This window comes from Octopus bimaculoides, chromosome 2 (genome assembly GCF_046866305.1).
Source record: "Octopus bimaculoides isolate indiv1 chromosome 2, ASM4686630v1, whole genome shotgun sequence".
Classification (NCBI taxonomy): domain Eukaryota; kingdom Metazoa; phylum Mollusca; class Cephalopoda; order Octopoda; family Octopodidae; genus Octopus; species Octopus bimaculoides.
In genome coordinates, this window is record NC_142929.1 from 105,712,936 (window position 1) to 105,730,491 (window position 17,556).

Genomic DNA, 17,556 nt, shown 5'->3' on the forward strand with positions numbered 1-17,556 from the left:
GCCAAGGAAGAAAAGGATTATTGACCGGAAGCATGTGACCATGCCGGTGTAAGGGGAAGAGAGAGAGTGGTAGAGGGAGAAACAAAGGGAGGAAGTAGAAGAATAGGTGAGCAACGAGAGGAAAAGAGAAAGAGAGGAAGTACGAGGGGGGAAAAAAGAGATACGTAGTAGTAACAGAGGAAGAACGAGAGGGGTAAAGCGAGATACGTAGTAGTAAAGAGGAAGAACGAGAGGGAGAAAAAATGATAGAGGAAGAGAAAGAGAAAGAGATAGAGATAGAGTAGCGTCGGAAAATATGAAGTTACGTTCAGTCATGTAAAAACAAATAGTAAATGAGTATATGCATATATACGTACAGGTATGTGCATACCAACATCCACCTGTATATATAGGTGCATATCTATATATATATATATATATATATATATATATATATATATATATATATATATATGTATGTATGTATGTGTGTATATGTTTGTGTGTCTGTGTTTGTCCCCCCAACATCGCTTGACAACCGATGCTGGTGTGTTTAAGTCCCCATAACTTAGCGGTTTGGCAAAAGAGACCAATAGAATAAGTACTAGGCTTTCAAAGAATAAGTCCTGGAGTCGATTTGCTCGACTAAAGATGGTGCTCTAGCATGGCCACAGTCAAATGACTGAAACAAGTAAAAGAGTATATATGTGTGTGTGTTGTACAAGCAATGTACAAAAACCAAAAGCACATGACCAAACAGGAGGAACAAGTTTTAAAAAGGAAGGGAAAGAATCATATTTCAGGCACTAGCCTTCATCACAAGAAAAGTAAAGGAAAAGTGTGAAAGAGGAAAAGTGGTTGAGAAGAGAAAAATAATTGGTAAGATGTGAAAGGAGGGCATCAAGGCAAACAGAAATGAATTCAGTAGGGTTGTTATAAGCAGAGATGATCGGACAACTGGAGTTTTGCAGCTTATGGATCTTGGGGAAGAAGTATGTAGTGGAGGTACAGAGATGTGAATGACAAGATTGACAGAAGTTGGAGAGGAGGGAGAGGAAGATTTGACAGATGGTAAAGGAAACACTGTGTAGGTAGAGGGGTGTGTGATCTGAAGGCAAAAGTCTTTAGAAGAGGGTGTTCTGGAGCTGTCACATAGCTTCAGTTGACCTGCCTTGCCCCAATAGTGCTGCCCTTGTCTTCCAGTTTGAAGACAATAACATTGTGGCATTGAAGAGAGTGGAGAATGACAAGTTTTGCCCAGGAATTATTAGTGCATTATAAATACCTTCAGGAGTCAAAGTCATCTACTGTATGATAACAGGCATCAGTAAATAGGTCCAGGGTGCTGAACTGGCCAACATTCCAGGTTCAAAACAATCAGAAGCATTCTGTGTGTTACTAAAAAGGTGTATAGTTTGATGCAATGCAGAAACCATTTGACCTCAGCATAGTCTGGAGTTCATCTCTGGTAGGTGTTTCACTGATGATATATATTATTTTAATATATTTATGCTTCAAACTGTTTGTTGAATCAGTTTGTCTACATAACACACACACACACACACACACACATGCACAAACAAACACAGATAATATTTGTATATGATGCCTATGTGCAAACAGCCACATTGCATGGCAGCAAAACATGGGTTGTGACTGTAGAAGACATATGAAAGCTTGAAAGAAATGAGGCTAGAATGTTCTGCTAGATGTGTAATGTCAGTGTACATGTACAACAGAGTGTAAGTTTTCTTAAGAGAAAAATTAGGTATAAGAGGTATCAGATGTAGTGTGCAGGAGAGAAGACTGCACTGGTTTGGTGCTTATGGATGAGGACAGCTGTATGTGATGCTTATGGACAAAGACAGTTGCATAAAGAAGTGCCAATCTCTAATTGTGAAAGGAACCTGTGGAAGAGGTAGACCCATGAAGAATGGGATGAGGTGGTGAAATGTGATCTTAGGATGCTGAATCTCACAGAGGTGATGACAAGTGTCTGGGACTTTTGGTGAATTGCTGTGTTTCAGAAGATGCATCAAATTAAGTGAAATCCTGGTCATGGCCTAGTGCCAGTGATGTGTGAATGGCACCTGTGCTAATGACAAGTAAAAGGCACCTGTGCCAGTGACACATAAAAGGCACTCACTACACTCTTTGAAGCGATTGGCATTAAGACAGACATCCAGCTGTAAAAGCTAAGTCAAAACAGAGTGAAGCCAGGCACATCTGTCTGACTTACCATCTCCAATCAAACTATCTTACCAATGCCAACATGGAAAATGGATGTTAAATGACGATGATGATATAGTGTGAATTAAATCAGACAGCATACAACCAGTGTTTAGAATTCCATGTGCATTTTTATACATTGAAAGAGAAATGTGTGAAGAATATTCATATTATCATTAAAGTTTTGTTCTACTGATCTTCATAATTACAAAGATTGTATATACAGATATGTATGTATATATATATAAGTGAACTAGAAAAAATATGGAGATTATTTTAAGAAAGCCTTGTAGAAATTAATGAGATTTTGAAAGATTGACAGAAGGCTGTGTTAGTATTTTCTAATTAACTAGAAGGCTAGATTAGTAATCAGACTATTGTTGCAACAGGCTGTTTGTTTTGTCGTTGTCGTCGTCATCATCATCATGGTCATCATTATCATCATCAACAAATTCATCATTATTGTTAACATTTTCACAATTATCATCAATAGCATTATCATCAGTGCTATGATGATCATTGCAAAAGGAAATAGTGAAGTTGTTACAGTAGGAGAGGCTGTGGTGGTCCTTGTGGAGGTCCTTGTCAAACAGTACAACCCCACCAGTAGACACAATATCTTCAGTCAACAACCTCACGATATTGTATACTGTGCGACGTCTATAATGATAATAATAATTTATTACATTGGCACAAGGCTTGGATAGGGAATAGTTGATATATCAACCCCAGTACTTGACTGGTATTTTAATTTATTAACCCCAGAAAGGTGAAAGGCAAAATTGGTCTTGGCAGGATTTGAAATTGGAGTGTAAAAGTTACAAAAAGTGTCAAAAGGCATTTTGTCCAACATTCTAATTCTCTCATTAATAATAGTAACAATCATCATAATCGTCATCATCATCACCACCACTATTAATATTTTACTGGATATTTTAAAAGCATGATGATAGTGAGAGTATTGAAACATAGAGTCAGGTACTGCTACCACCACCATCATCATAATTATCCCCCAGGCCATGATAACATTAACCTCTACCTCCTGTTTATGACCATCATCATTATCATCAACGTCAACATTGTTATCATCATCATTTACAACAACAATGAGAGAACATCTACAAGCCAATGAAGAAACCTTTGCATGTTTGCTGAATCTACAAGAAGTAGCAGCCAAAATCTCCCTCAAATCACACCCTGTTATCTTAAAAGGAAAAAAAAAATGGATAATGTAGTCCAACATTACACTGTCTGAAAAAACAAAGGCAAGATTATCATAGCTAGAATGCCCTTAATTGTAGATCTGCTCACAATTAAGGCTGACCTGTAACTAAACAATAAAATCATCCCTGTCACCATTATCGTCCCGACCATCATTGTCATAACCATCTTAATCACTATCAGCTTTATTTTCATCTCCTTAAAGTTTTTCTCGTTTTTTCGCAACCAAACAGATAATACATTTGTAATATAATTGAATTTTTCTTGACTTGTCTTCTCCCTTCATCTTATATCTATCTTTTACTTTGTCTTGTAGATTGAAAATTCCGGTGATCCTTTCTTGGACTTCAAAAACCCAAACAGTATGACGTATTGGGAGTGTTTATACTTTTTACTGGTTACAATGTCAACTGTGGGCTTTGGAGATATCTATGCCAAAACAGTTCTCGGCAGAATATTTATTGTACTATTTATCCTATGCTCTTTGGTAAGTAAATCTTATTTGCTGTTATTCTTTCAATAGCATTTAATCTAAGCCGTTATTATGGCCAGGCATTAAGCTAAAAGATTCTGCATGGTTATTTGATCTGCTAGAAATAGCAGCCAACTCTCCTTCAGATCATACAATGGGTGCAGACATGGCTGTATGGTTGTGCTGACATAGCTATATGATTAAGGAGTTCATTTTGCAACCCATGTGGTTGTGGGTTCAATCCCACTTTGTTGCTCTTGGAGTAAATGTCTTCTACCATAGTTTCACAATAAATACCTTCTGAATTTTGTGTAGCTGGAATCTATGTTGAAGCCGGTTATAGGCATAATGTAACCCAAGATATATTATGCAGAATGGTTACTGCAGGATCAAGGCTGACCTGGGGTCAAAACACAACAACATTATGCCAATATGGGAATCTCTACGAAGTCATTCAACGGATAGAAATTGAAACCAAATCTCCCTCAAATTACGTTCTGTTGTCTTAAGATTATAAAGTAAACATTGGTTAATATAGTCCTAAAATCACTGGAACAGAGTTGAATTGAACAATTGGGGCTAAGCAACAACAACAACATAGTTTTAGTGAGTATGATAAAGGTGTAATGATGATGATGATGATGAAGATATAACATTTCTGAAAAAATTATATTTATTAATCAGGCTTACATTATAAATGCTTTCCAAGGAATAATTGACGAGGTGCTGGTGTGACTGTGTGGTTGGAAGTTTGCTTCTTAACCTCATGGTTCCAGGTTCAGTCTCACTGCTGCACCTTGAGCAAGTGTCTTCAACTATAGCCTTGAACCAACCAAAGCCTTGTGACTGGATTTAGTAGATGGACACTGAAAGAAGCCTATTGTGTGTGTGTGTGTGTGTGTGTGTGTGTGTGTGTGTGTGTGTGTGATATATGTGTGTGTTTTTGTGTGTGTGTCTTTGTAATTGTGATTGTCCCCACCACCACTTGATAACCAGTGCTGGTTTGTTTATGCCCCCATAACTTAGTGGTTTGGCAAAATAGACTGATATAGTAAGTAACAGGCTTAAGGAAAATAGATACTGGGTCAAATTGCTCAACTAAACTCTTCAAGGCAGTGCCCTAGGATGGCTGCAGTCTAATGACTGAAACAAGTAAAAGATAAAGGATGAAAGTTGATAGACAAAGTTTCACTCACTAAACACACTTCAAGTACTTGGTCAAGAAAGAAGAGGGAGCTTCTACATGGTTCTTGATCTTACTTGCTTTACAACAGCATTCACCTGAGGTGGGTTGAGCTGGCTCTGACCAACAAGTTCATTATGTCCTTCAAGAATGCTGACCACAGCTGATAAAGTAATGCTTCTGCTTGTAGCCCAAAAATCCAGCTTGCAAATTTGATAAATAACTCACAGGGAGAGTAAGTACTTCAGATAGCGCTGACACTGTAATTATCGTCATCATTTGCTGTTGAGGTGTTGAGTTCATGTTCGGAGTTTCAGTGAAAGTACGAGTTCACAAGTGGTCTTGGTTACAGTCTTTTACTTGTTTCAGTCATTTGACCATGGTCATGCTGGAGCACTGCCTTCAAGAGTACTTGTTCTATCGGTCTCTTTGCTGAACTGCTAAGTTATGGGGATGTAAACACACCAACACCAGTTGTTAAGCAATGATAGACAGACAAACACAGACACAAAGACACATAGATGTGTGTGTGTGTATATATATATATATATATATATATATATATATATATACACACGACAGGCTTCTTTCAGTTTCTGCCTACTTAATCCACTCATAAATCTTTGGTCAGCCTGAAGCTTCAGTAGAAGACACTTGCCCAAGGTGCCATGCAGTGGGACTGAACCCAAAACCATATGGTTGGGAAGCAAGCTTCTTACCACACAGTTATGCCTGCATGTACACACTTTGAGATAATTTGATCCATAGCAGCTCAGCTTGCTATTTATTGTCAGCCATCATAGGGAATTCGCTGACTAAGTCACCACCAATTATCAGAGCAGACGTAGCCTGGCTTCAAACAGGTTCTAGAGACATGCTTTAGCAAAAGCTTTGCTTCCAGTGGTCTTCCAGCATGCTGGATGCCAGCCCAGAATTTCTGAGGGCCCATGCTATTGCTAGATAGTCATTGAACCTACATTGGGTTTATCTGTTCTTGATTTACTAGAAACTGCAGCCAAATCTCCCTCAGATGACATCCTTGCCATTTTAGAAAAGAACTCCTTCTCACTTCCTTAAAACACTTTCTGTTTCTCCAAAGTAGCTGTCTGTGTACACTTCCCCTTTACAAGATCTCACTCATTGCAGCTTTATCTCTTCCTTCTGTTATACCAGTCTCGAACCTGCAAGATTTTGTCCAGGTATTTTTATCCAATACTTCTAATCTCTCTCTCTCTCCCTCCCCATCTCAAACAACAACAAATCTCTGAAAATCCCCTAATCTGAGTCATTTGAGAGTTAAATGAATCAATCAGAAACACATCACAATTCCATTGATAGCATGATTCACCAATATCTTTACTAACTTTCTAATATCTTCTTCACCTAACTGTCTGTGCTCTCCTCCTCAGATCAACTAATAAAGAAAATTAAAATCAAGTACATTTAACTTCAAAATCCACAGTGAGATATGAGATATGAACTCATTATAAAAAGAGTATAACGTATCCACTCAGCCACTGCTTCTCACAAACTTTAATGATGAAAGAGAAAAGTCCAGAGCAATTTAAGATTTGATCCTGTTACAAATAATCAGGCTTGATTCTGTAACATTTGATCTCTAACCCCATAGTCACTGCACTTTTACTAGTCTAAACATATCTGTATTCTCTTTGCATCTGTTCTTTTATAGCTAGCTGAATTGGACTGACCTCAACATTTTCCTTTTACTATTAAAAAAAAAACCCTGCCTATGAGTTTTTTCTCAGGCACTTCAGAATTAACATCAGTAGACATAATAATGATGATGGCTATGAAGATAAGGAGAAGGAGGGATGTTCTAGGAATTAATACATGATAAGCATAAAAAGTATGATGGCTATTTTTTTTCAACCCACTTCAAGAATTATTATCCATATGCCTCTACCATTTCACCTGATGCTAAATAAATTATTTAACTAATGTCTATCATGGACCACCTATAAGATTTCAAGCAAGTTTTCCATTCCTTTATTCTGCCAGTGTATGCCAATTAATTGAAATTTCTGGCAATAACAATATTTTTCATATTTTTTTTACTATATACACAAATGCGCACACATTTGCACATACGTAGATATACATCCCTCTCTCTCTCTCCTTCTCTCTCTCTCTCTCTCCTTCTCTCTCTCTCTCTCCTTCTCTCTCTCTCTCTCTCCTTCTCTCTCTCCTTCTCTCTCTCCCTCTCTCCCTCCCTCTCTCTCTCCCCCTCTCTCTCTTTCCCTCTCTCTCTCTATCTATCTATCTCTTTCCCTCTGTATCTCTTGTCTTCTCTCTTTTCCTCTCTCCCTACATATATATAGTGTATGTATGTATTTATGTATGTATGTATGCATATATGCAGTATGTACATGTGTGTGTATATGTGTGAATGTAGGCTGTGGCCATACTGAATTAGTGTCATGCACACATTCTTACAAATACATAGACATGTACATCATTTTAAAGAAGCTCTTTTTTTTATTACAAACTGAATCAAACAACTTTGAGAAACACATTTTGTTGCTTATAAAATATTAAAAAAGTATTCTATTTCCTTTGTGGGGTTTTGTTTGTTTGTTTTGTTTTGTTTTTCTGTGTTGCTCATTAGCTTTATTTGAAAAGAAAATACCTTCAAACTATTTCACTGGAACAGTATTCATAAACTGGACTATTAACCTAATCTTTCGTGTTACATTCAGCATTGCATTTTCATTGGTACATTCTCTGATCATATTTTAGCTGCTCTGTTTTTACATAACACACATATCTTTGTGTCTGTATATTATATATATCTAAATGGATTACATTCAGAAACACCAACCCACTAAACTACCAAGCATGCTTCATTTTGCTCAGCCTGGGAACTGTGTAGAACCACATTGAAGGAATTGTATCTGTAATTCAAAAGTATAGCCTTGTCACATACTGTGTCCTGCCGATTCTGCCTTAGAAATACATTATGTGTACATGTGTGTGTGAAAGAGCCACAAATATGTTGATCTGATGAGCAGGTTGATTGAACAACTGAATTCTCTTTGTCAAACAATGGAGATACATCCATCCATGTGTGTATTGCTTTCTTTGAGATTTATTCCAAGTTCTTCTCCATGAAGTTCCAATCAGTTGCTATCAGAATGACAAGACTTTTAGATTTAAAACAGCTTTTGGTGTTTGTAAATGTGTGGTTGAACTAGTGTGTGCATGTATGTAGGTGTATGCACCTGCATTTATGTGTTTTGTGTCTTTGTAGATACACACAACCAAGGGTGTGTATATATTCATTTAAAGAATCTTAAATAGAGAAACTTTGGAATGTCTTACAAATTTTTATGATACCATTAATAGATTGGATTTAAAGGATGATTGTCTGTTTCTCTTGCTTTTTCTTAGAAAATACTTGTATGTGTGTATGCATGTGAGCATATGTGTGCATGTGTAAGTATCTTTTATCTTTTACTTGTTTCAGTCATTAGACTGTGGCCATGCTGAGGCATCACCTTGAAGAAATTTTTATTTTTGTTAAGCCTGCTAGTTATTCTATCAGTTCCTTTTGCTGAACTGCTAAGCTATGGGATGTAAACACACCAACACCAGTTTTCAAGCAGTGGTGGGGGACAACACAGACACAAAGACACGCACACACACATAGAAATATCTATATCTATATATTTATATATATATATATATATATATATATATATATATATATATATATGACAGCAGACTTCTTTCAATTTCCATCTCCCAAATCTACTCACAAGGCTTTGGTCAGCCCAAAACTATTGTAGAAAACACTTGACCAAGGTGCCACTTGCCCTGTAATTGGGAAGCAAGCTTCTTACCACACAGCCACACCTGTGCTTATGCATACATATTTATCTAAGCAAACTCCACAATAATAAGTGCAGAGTACATGCTGTTTGTTTCGGTACTCCTATTTGTACTCGTTCATTTGTTCATTTTTACATCCATTTTCCTAGGCTGGCCTGAGTTAACTGAATATATCATTGGTGCATTGTTTTACAGCTACTAACTCTTGTTAGTTAAGTAAGGAATATCAAATTCCACTCATCTTCAAAAGTGTAAAGCCAGCAAATGACTAATTGACAATGGAAATGATACAAGCATCACTGTACTTATAAGACAATATCAAAAGTTCTTAAGAACCAGTCACTATAGCTAGCATTTGGTGACCTGAGGAATGCCTTTGAAAAGTACCACACTTTGTTGTTCAGTGGTCATTAAGAAAGTTATCAATAGTTGAGGGCTTCTGAAAGCCCTGCAACCCATGTACAGAGATGCTATTAGCTTCTGAGATTGAGGTTCGGCAAAGAAACCATTTCTCATGGTTTATCTGCTAACTAGAGACTTAGTCTAAACTAGTGGTTCTCTTTTTACCTATGGACCCCATTGATTCCTACTCTATTCTACTGGACTCCCATGTTTAAAAAAATCCTATTAAATTTTTATAATTAAATATTAGGAATTGTATATAAAAAAAATTGAAGTATAAGCAATTTATTGCTCATAAACTTTAACAACAAAATCTTATATAGACCCTCAAGTGTCATATGGACCTCACTTGAGAACCACTGATCTAAATGGTTGCAATTGCATGGAATTTGTTAAACACACCCAGGACCAAGAAGTTGGGGGTTTAAACTGGGCATCAGATGTATAAGTACAGCCTATCCAATACATTTTTATGCAGTTTTCTTCTATCTAATTTTATTGACAGGCTTTATACATCGAGAAAGGCGCTTCAGTAACTGAGTAATTAACACTTTAACTATAAAATTAAATTTCATGGTAATTCCAGTGAGAATGTTAAATATCTACCAAAAAAATATAATTGGTAATTGCTTATACAATTGACATATCTCAACAGGAAACAGTTTCAAACATGACATTTCTCAAGAAAAGATAGATTGGTATATAAAACTGCTTTCCACAGATACAAGTAATGAAAATTTGAGTGGATATATCTGATTTTTACAGTAAAATGTTTAAGCTATTAATCTTTCAGCTGAACAACTGTGATTTTATATCCCGTCTGTAGAATTATACTCTGCCCATCAGTTAGATATTAAGCCCTTAATACCTAACTTATCTGAAAGTAGAGAATTTAGAATGTTAGAAAACAGCTAATGATATGGTGATGGTGCAATCTCTACATGGTCATACGATCTGCAAGAAGTGGCAGCCAAATGTTTTTTAATGCCTAGTCAGGAAATGAAGGGAAGTATTCATGACCCTTTCAGAGACTCCATGACTGATGGGAGGAAGAGCATAAATTGTCCTCTCACTTGACCTAAACTGAATGCTTGCAACTAGGAAGACACTACTAAACACACCAACGAGACAAGAGATGGAGTTAAACTGGCCATGAGATCAAGTCCTAAATTCAGTAGTAGCATTGCAATAGTTCTTGGTGCCCAAGAGCAAGAACAATTTTGGAACACCCATTTTAATTAACAAACATGATGAGCCAGAGTAAATTTTGCACCTCTTCATATCTGTACCCAGGGGCATCTGCTCACCCCCAAATCCTTTTCTTACCTTCTTACATTACTGCTGGAATTTCATACACAAAAGTTTTCAGTGGTGCTGCAACAACTTTGTACATTGAGAGGACATTTATATATTATTTTACAAGGTATGGTGAGTCATAAAAGAATTTATGATTTTCCTGGAATAAAGACAAAATATGTTGACAATGTAAGAATCATCAGTGAAACCATAGAACTTTCTTGTTGAATAAACTGTCTTTGTAGAAAGTAATATCATTAATATAATCCAAGCCCTTTCTTTTGAAATATCTGGGTTATGTTTCTTGATTGCCAACACTAATATTCACATGGGTATCATCAAACTGCTATTTTGGTGATATCAGCTGTTGGCACCACTTTATTTCCTCTGCTTCACAAACACAGCACTGCTGTTTGGAAAGTTAGTATTCCTATCTTGCCAATTTTCTTTCAGCAGGTGCAGAAAAGAGGCACAATGCTTTTTATATTGCAAATACAAATAGGTCAAAAGCCTTGTAAGTTTTGGATTAGTTAAAGGTAAATGTGACTGAGATGTTATATGTGACCTTGATTAAAATATGACATTGACTAAAATATTATAAAATGATCTAGTGATTCTACTCATCAATTTACTTCATATTTCATTTTGAAAAGAAATCTATAACGGAATTTGTCAATAATACTTTCAAATTTGTTTTTTTATATTCTCCTCACCTCTTTCTCTTCCTCCCTCCTAAATTTAGCAGTGGCATAACAAGGATTCTATGTACCTGAAGCAAAGACAATTTAGGCACACCCATTTCAATTAACAGATGTAATAAGTGAGAGTAATTTTCACACTTGCACCTGGGGATATCTACAACCCCATATCTTTATTACTTCCTCTTTCTCTGTAATCCAATTTCAAAAGGGTATGTGGATGTGCATATATATATATATATGTACATATATACATATTGACACATACATACATGCATTGATATATATATATATATATATATATATATATATATATATATATATATATATATATATACACACATATATACAGACACATGTAAGCACATTCTCACACGTACAATCACACTCTTATATACAAGCACACAAACATGCTTATCATATGCTACATTCACTAAATTCTTTGAAAATAATGTTTTATGCTAACATTTAGCAGGGATTTCAATTTCCGAAATTACCCTCACATACTTTTATTGTTAACACTTTGCAAACTTTAATAATATGCAACTTTAATATATATCCTGTATTTGATATCAACTTTAATATCCTTAATTTTAAGAATCTGTGGTTCAAATTAGCATTAAAATATTTATATATTTAAAAATAACATTAAGGAATATAAACATTATCTAAATTGTTAGACCCTTTTCTCTGTAAATAAAATAATTTGATCTGAAACTGTACAATTTCTGTATTAGAATTATGATACTCTGTTTGGTGCCTTGGACAAACCCTCAACCATTGTTTGCCTATAGACCCCTTGGACCCCTATTCTACTCCTACTGGACCTCCATAGTCATTTAATGTTTTAAAAAATCCCATTATATTTTTATAATTAAATATTAAGAATTGTATGAAAAAATTGTTAAAATATTTTGTGTATTGCAAACTGATTTATTGCACATAATTAGCAACTAAATTTGTTATGGATCCCCAAGGGTCATGTGAACCCTGGTTAAGAACCACTGATCTAGGGTAAGGAAATATAAGCAGAAAAGCTATACAGTTAAGAAATTTGCTTTGCCATCATATGGTTCAAGGATTGGTCCCACTATTTGGTACCTTGGGCAAATCACTTTCCCAAAGCTTTGCATTGACCAATACCTTGTGAGTAGAATTTGGTCAGCAGAAAATATGCACAAATTCAGTATGTGTGTGTGTGTGTGTGTTTGCATAGATCAGATAGACTTTGTTAAAGCAGATTTTCTACAGCCAGATGCCCTTCTTGCTGCTAACCCTCATCTATTTAGGTAATACCTCTGTGTGTGTGTGTGTGTGTGTGTATGTGTGTGTGTGTGTTTCTTATCTTGATCTTATATGATTGTTGAATTGAGCATCAACTGTCATACAAGCAATGTCATTCATTTCCATTCTTTTGTAAAAGCATGTCTGGCCATGGAAATATATTACCTTGCTTGGAAACAGGTCAGAGTTTGCAACAGGATGGGTATCCAAGCATAAAAAAGAAACGACCTCAACAAATTCATATATACATATACATATTTAGACAGAGAGAAAGATACATACATACATACATACATACATACATACATACATACATACATACATACATACATACATACATACATACATACATACATACATGGATGGATGGATGGGTCTTTTACTTGTGTTCATTGATGGAAAATGTAAACCTCAATGAAAAAATTGAAAACCAAGTCATTTTTAAATGAAGTCTCTTGTGATACTTATTCTACATTAAGCTCAAATCTCTCTCTCTCTCTCTCTCTCTCTCTCTCTCTCTCTCTCTCTCTCTCTCTCTCTCTCTCTCTCTCTCTCTCTCTCTCTCTCTCTCTCTCTCTCTCACTCTCTCATCCCACCTGCCATCAGAAATGCTAAGAACCAATAATTGTACCATTGGAAATCTTTAAGTAACAATTCTACTGTTCACCAATTACGATCTGAAAGTAAACAAATAACAGCAAATGATTTACACAGAACAATTGGTGAGATTGATACAGTTGATTTTCAATATGAACATCTGTATGTTGCTGTCAGCAAGAAAGCATGGTTAGGGAGGAGATTCCAAAGAACTGAGATGATTCTGTAAAAGGAATGAATGTGTGTGTGTGTGTGTGTGTGTGTGTGTGTGTGTGTTGTGGTTAGTACAAAGCCTAGCAGGTGGTGGTAGTGGAGTGACTGTTTGTTTGATGAGAGGAGGAGAAACTAGTGTGTCATCTGGGCTTGGTTGAAGATAGTTAATTGGGTGTGAAATGAAGAAGTTCATACGTTCACTACATGCAAGAGAGTTGAGAACTTATTCAGGCATAGGTAACTGTTTAGAAACATGACAAAAATAGATGATACACACTGGGAATGCTGCAAGATGATAGTTGATAATACACAAGGCGGAGATGAGCAAAGAAAGACGGGTGAGTGTGGAGCTAGATGAGTAGGTTTGGCCTATCAGATGAAAAACTGAGAATGGGATGTTAGTCATAAAGATGTTGTTGTAGTTAAAATGTCCCAGTCAGTGCTGCTCAAAGAAAACTATAGCCACAAAAATAACTGATCAAATAAAACTGACATTTGTAGGTATGCCATCCTGAGATTTAAAACTCAAAATATATGGCCTGAACAGGATAAACTACCCCTATTTTGCAGAAAAAAGTGTAGGTGGTTAGCTAAGCACCTACACTTTTTTCTGCAAAACAGGGGTAGTTTATCCTGTTCAGGCTATATTATTAGCATTATCCTGCGATTGAGAATTTAAAATCACTTTTTTAACTTTCTAAGACATCTCAACGCTTCTAAAAGCAAACTTCGTTTGTTTGTTTACGTTTATCGTGATTTGAATATATGGTTTCCAATTTAAAGACTGTTAATACTCACTTGTAGTATATTCTTTTATTCTTTTACTTGTTTCAGTCATTGAACTGTGGCCATGCTGGAGCACCACCTCAAAGGATTTTAGTCAAACAAATTGACACCAGGACTTATTTTTAAGCCTAGTACTTATTCTATCAGTCTCTTTTACCAAACCGTGAAGTTACAAGGATGTAAACACACCAACACCAGTTGTCAAGCAGTGATGGAGTGACAAACACAAAGACACACACACATAGATATATACATACATATATATATATATATATATATTTATAAATATAATTAAGGGATCAGCAAATATTTGCTTCACCAAATACCGAAGTTCAGAAATCACAGCTAAAAAAACTGAGAATCCCACAGATAGCATCACTTTTAATTTGTAATAATATATATATATATATATATTCAACTTTATGATGAAAGTAAAGAAACAAAGTTTGTTTTTAGAAGCGTTGAGATGTATTGTATGATACAGAAATAAATTTATTTCTCAAACGCGTGATAATGCTATAAAATAACATGATCAGGATGAATTATCCATATATTGCAGAAAAATACGTTACTGGCCAGCCATGAGACTCGAACTCACATCTCTGTGATTACATGTCAAGTGTTTTACCATTAAACTAAACTGCCCAGCAACGAATTCTGCAATTTTCTGCAATATATGGATAATTTATCCTGATCACGCTATTTCATAGCATTATCACGCGTTTGAAAAATAAATTTATTTCTGTATCTTATATATATATATATATATATATATATATATATATATACACATACACACACATATACGATAGGCTTCTTTCAGTTTCTGTCTACCAAATCCACTCACAAGGCTTTGGCCAGTCCAAAGCTATAGTAAAAGACACTTGCCCAATGTGCCAAGCAGTGGTACTGAACCTGGAACCATGTGGTTGGGAAGCAAACTTCTTACCACACAGCCACTCCTACACCTATCCACAACTTCTTAGTATTATTTTAACATTAAAAAGCCGTTGAGTTGGCAGGATTGTTAAAGAATCAGAAGGAATGCTTTACAGAATTTCTTCTGAATGGCTACATTCTGATTTCAGTTTCTGCTGAGGTCAACTTTGCCTTTCATTCTTTCTGGGTGATAAAATAATTACTAGTGAAGTAGTGAAGTTGATGTAATTAACTAAATTGGTTTTCCCCAAAATTTGAATGAATTATTTTAACACTAAATAAAAAAAAAACTAAAAACATTGACAAGCATGGGTGTGTAGTAAGACGTTTACTTCCCAACCGCATGGTTTGAGGTTCAGTCTCACTGTTTGACACTCTGGGTAAGCGTCTTCTACAATAGCACTGAGTCTGGATTTGGTAGATGGAAAATGAAAGAAGCCTGTTATACACACACACACACACACACACACACACACACACTGGTGTGTGCATGCCTTTGTATTTGTGTTTGTCCCCAGCACTGGTTGACAACCAGTGTTGGTTTGTTTACATCCCCATAACTTAGCAGTTCAGCAAAAAGAGACTGACAGAATAAGTACAAGGCTTAAAAATAAGTACTGGGGTTCATATGTTTGACTAAACACTTTGAGGCAGTGCCACAGCATGGCTGCAGCACAATAACTGAACCAAGCAAAAAATAAAAGAATATATGATGGATGAGTAGGTGGAGAAAGAAAATTCTTTCTATTTGAAATATTCATGAAAATATAGATATGAATCAGTTTTATATTAAATATCATATGTTTTATTTCATATGATATTTCTGTTTCAAAAAAGCTTCCCAGCAAACTGTAAAATTCAAAATATAAGGAATTCAAACAATTTTCAGCATCAATCATTGCTTAGATAAGTAAAATAGATTACCAGTTCTATATCTAACTCAAAATATAAGTGAGATAAATATTTATGATATTTTATGAAACTCCATTTTGTCAAGATTAACAATTTCTCAAGATATAAATCATGAGAAATTGATATGTTTTTATATTCTATTGTAATAAAGCTTAATTGCTATTTATCTATTCTTTAAATATCCTAGGGTATATTTACAAGCTTTATTCCTGAAATTGCCGAGATTATTGGCCGGAGGCAGAAGTATGGCGGAACATATAAGAAAGAAAGGGGCAAAAAGTAAGAAATATATCTTCTATTATTTTTCATAAAGAAACTAAATGTTTTGCTTATTTGTATATATATAAAAAAGAACATTTACCCAAAATTTCTGCATTTATTTTAATGTTTCAGTATCTTATCAGACCAATTTGCCTTGACTAGTTATGCCTTTCCATATGTGTGTGTGTCCATATGTGTATGTGTATATGCCCATGTGTGCGCTTGTGTTTGTGTGTGTGTGTTTCTGTGTGTGTATATATGTGTGTGTCCCTGTGTTCATGTGTGTGTAAGGCTGTGAACTGGTAGAGTCATTAGAGCATCCTACAAAATGCATCATGAAATTTGTCTTGACACTTTGCACACTTCCAGCCAAATCCTTCCAGTATCGACATTGCCTTAAATCCTTTTGTGATCACTAAAAAAAAAACAAATGTACCAATCAAGAGCAATGATTTGGCAGAACTGTAAGAAAGTCAAACTAAATGTCTTCTGGTATTTGTTCCACTTCTTTGAATTCTGAGTTCAAATCCCACCAAGGCATACTTGAGTGATAAACGTAACTTGTCACCTAACTGAACACCACCACCTGTCACCTTAGGTGCCTTTAGCAGAGTCCACTTTGTTGCAAGCATTCATGCCAAGTCTTCAGTCCTTCCCATTACAGCATGGAACATGAATGTTGAGTGGTGATGGTGGTGGCAGCAGTGGATTTGTATTCAAGAAAGTGCTTCCATTAGCTAAGAAATTAAATATTTCATTATCTGTTTTGTTAGAGGACAAGACTGAGTGTTCATATCTTATGTCCCACTTGAAGGTACAATTCTTGAAAGCTCAGCTGATAAATAATTAGTGCTGTGAGACACGTTTACCACTGTGAGCATTGTTGTTGGTATTGCTTAGTCCCAAATCAGCCCTGATCATTCAGATCTATGATCAAAGATAGTGAAGCCATGACCACCTCATATATTTTTGTGAATGGTTAACCCAGACTACAATATATTCATTTTTTAAAGATTGTATCGTGTATGATTTATGAAGCATTTGGCTACTTCTTCTAGCATGTCAGACGACCATGTATGTAGCAGTTTCCTGGTTAGCTTGTATAAACATTGTGTAACTGGCAAGTTGTTAACCTGCAGCATTGGTCTGATGAAGAGAGAATAGATGCCATCAATAGTAATGCTAACCAATGCTTAACCAAATTCAAACTTCAATAATTTTTCTCATAGTTACGG

General features: G+C 35.6%; 1 protein-coding gene across 34 annotated transcripts in view; it reads left to right on the top strand.

Moving 5' to 3' along the window:
• The window catches only part of LOC106878324 (calcium-activated potassium channel slowpoke), a 329,393-nt gene that overhangs the window by 131,012 nt on the left and 180,825 nt on the right, over positions 1–17,556 (top strand). For all 34 annotated transcript variants that reach the window (XR_016240707.1, XM_089347381.1, XM_052978540.2 and 31 more), the window contains exons 6-7: positions 3,746–3,916; positions 16,248–16,339. Coding sequence is in view for 33 of the 34 variants with exons in the window: in XM_089347381.1 (XP_089203507.1) it covers positions 3,746–3,916; positions 16,248–16,339 (263 nt within the window). In the remaining variant the exon portion in view is untranslated. The remainder of the gene's footprint in view (positions 1–3,745; positions 3,917–16,247; positions 16,340–17,556) is intronic.